Below are 2,359 nucleotides of genomic sequence, written 5' to 3'. Positions count from 1 at the left end.
ATTACATTCTCATACATTACATCACATATGAATGTGCTCAAATTTCATTCTTGACAAATTCTAAAAAAAAGAGTTGAATTGTTAAGCGGTCAAAACCAATAATTAATCTGTATACTTAACTTGTAGAACTTGTCCATGTACATTAATTGTTGTATAATGAGTAAATTAAGAATTATAGAACCTAAAATTACAAGAAATATGTTTATATAAACGGTTACATAGAGCTTTTTTTTGATTTTTTTATATATACACAAAATTCTACTTTCTAAATTAAAATAGTTTTTTTTATGACTTTTAATAAAATTTTAAATTATTATTTTAAAATCTAAAAAATTCATACGTAGATCGATCAATGAATTCTAAAAAAATACAATATAAAAAGTTAATATTAACATGTAAGATGCTTGTAAGTAAAATCCATGATATTAACAGAAAACACGGTGTAAATATTAACTGGCCAAATTAAACGAAGTAGGGTGATGAATTATAAATTTTGACCTAGTAATTTTGGCAAATGCGCGTAGCTGAAATTAAACAGTAAAGATGTGACTTTTTTCTTTTTCTTTTGCTTCGTTCAAGAGCAAACAATTAATGAATTTAAAACTGGTTGAGGCAGTATGAGAAAATTGAAGAGGTTAAGGTAAACTTGTAAGAACCTGTCGAAATGGCCAATTCCATCATTACCAAATCATTAAAATAATCCCACTGGTTACCACTATAAATAAGCAACACCACCACCTTGAAAAATCCACCCAAAACTCGATCGAAGAACTTCAACTCAAAAGCATAATTACTTTGCGATGGATTCTCGTGGCCTAATCCTCCTTCAAATCATTGTCTTGTCGAGCCTTTCAACAAAAGCTTTCTCATTATCTCCTTATTACTATCAAAACATTTGTCCTCAAGCTTTGCCGACCATCAAAAAAGTAGTGCAGGCTGCTGTGTATAAAGAGCGCCGCATGGGAGCTTCATTACTTCGTCTTCACTTCCACGACTGTTTCGTCAATGTATAGTACATTTTAATTCTGAATGTTTTCAAGTAATCTTGAACATGGCGGTTTTAACTTGATTGTAATGCAGGGATGTGATGCTTCGATTCTTCTTGATCCTTCGTCCACCATTGACAGTGAAAAGAACTCTCGCCCCAATCAAAATTCTGCTCGAGGATTCGAAGTGATCGACGAAATTAAGGCTGAGGTCGACAAGATTTGTGGACGCCCGGTGGTTTCTTGTGCTGATATAGTAGCTGTTGCAGCTCGAGATTCTGTAGTTGCAGTGCGTATTGGCCATCATTCACCCTTCTAATTATCAAAACTTCGTTAAATTTCATGCATTTTGCTAATGAAAATGTATACATGTGTGTGCAGCTTGGAGGGCCGTCATGGAAAGTGCTACTTGGTCGGAGAGATTCGACGACAGCGAGTCGAACACAAGCCGATGCCGACCTTCCGGCTCCATTAATGGATCTTCCTGCATTAATCAACAACTTCAAGAATCAAGGTCTAAACGAGAGAGATCTGGTAGCTCTCTCCGGTGGCCATACCATTGGTTTTGCACAATGTTTTACCTTTAGAAACCGAATTTATAACGCAACGAACATCGACCCTGTGTTTGCGGAAAATAGAAGAGCGACCTGTCCACGCACTGGAGGAGACACTAATCTTGCTCCTTTAGACCCAACGCCTGCACGCTTTGACAATGCGTATTTCAACAACCTCGTGAAGCAAAGGGGTTTACTCATTTCGGATCAAGCGCTTTTCAGTGGTGGCTCCACTGACGATCTCGTCAATACTTACAGATTGTACCCTCACGTGTTTTGGAATGATTTTGCAAAGTCCATGATTAAGATGGGAAACTTGAAGCCTTTGACTGGAAACCAGGGACAAATTCGCACCAACTGCAGAACGGTGAATTATTAAATACTAAGTAATTGTTTCGTGAAATTATTTTGATAAAATTTGTTCCAATTGCTTTGAAATAAGCCATTTTTTTATTCTTCCTGTTTGAATAATTGTTTGATGAAATGTGTGTACTATTTTGATCCCTCCCGTTCATAAATCAAAGCATATTAAATGTATAAGCATTTTTTATTCACTCATACCCATTTAATGTTATATCATACTTACAACGTGTACCTTGTATTTCCTTCATATCATGTGCATAAACTTCTGAACTCTTTTACCTTGTTGACAATAGGGTGATACTATATCATTTTACCATATTCATACCATACATAGACTTCATGTATCGTAACTTTCAAAAGTCATAATTAAGATAGATCAAACATCATCATTAAACACATATTACTAATCACATATCAATATGCATACAATATAGTTTCAATAATAGTCCAATGGTG

At 35.0% G+C, this 2,359-nt stretch overlaps 1 protein-coding gene across 1 annotated transcript; it reads left to right on the top strand.

Annotated features, from left to right (window-relative positions):
- Positions 1–764: 764 nt before the first annotated feature.
- On the top strand, positions 765–1,921 carry LOC120212646 (cationic peroxidase 1-like). Its single transcript, XM_039210876.1, has 3 exons — positions 765–1,007; positions 1,081–1,275; positions 1,368–1,921. Exons 1-3 carry the CDS (start codon positions 801–803, stop codon positions 1,917–1,919), a joined length of 954 nt encoding a protein of 317 aa, XP_039066807.1. The 5' UTR covers positions 765–800; the 3' UTR covers positions 1,920–1,921.
- The last annotated feature ends 438 nt before the right edge of the window (positions 1,922–2,359 follow it).

Source organism: Hibiscus syriacus, unplaced genomic scaffold, assembly GCF_006381635.1.
Source record: "Hibiscus syriacus cultivar Baekdansim isolate YM2019G1 unplaced genomic scaffold, ASM638163v2 tig00110015_pilon, whole genome shotgun sequence".
Taxonomy (NCBI): Eukaryota; Viridiplantae; Streptophyta; class Magnoliopsida; order Malvales; family Malvaceae; genus Hibiscus; species Hibiscus syriacus.
The sequence above is the reverse complement of the archived record's forward strand: the minus strand, read 5'-3'. Positions and strand labels throughout refer to the sequence as shown.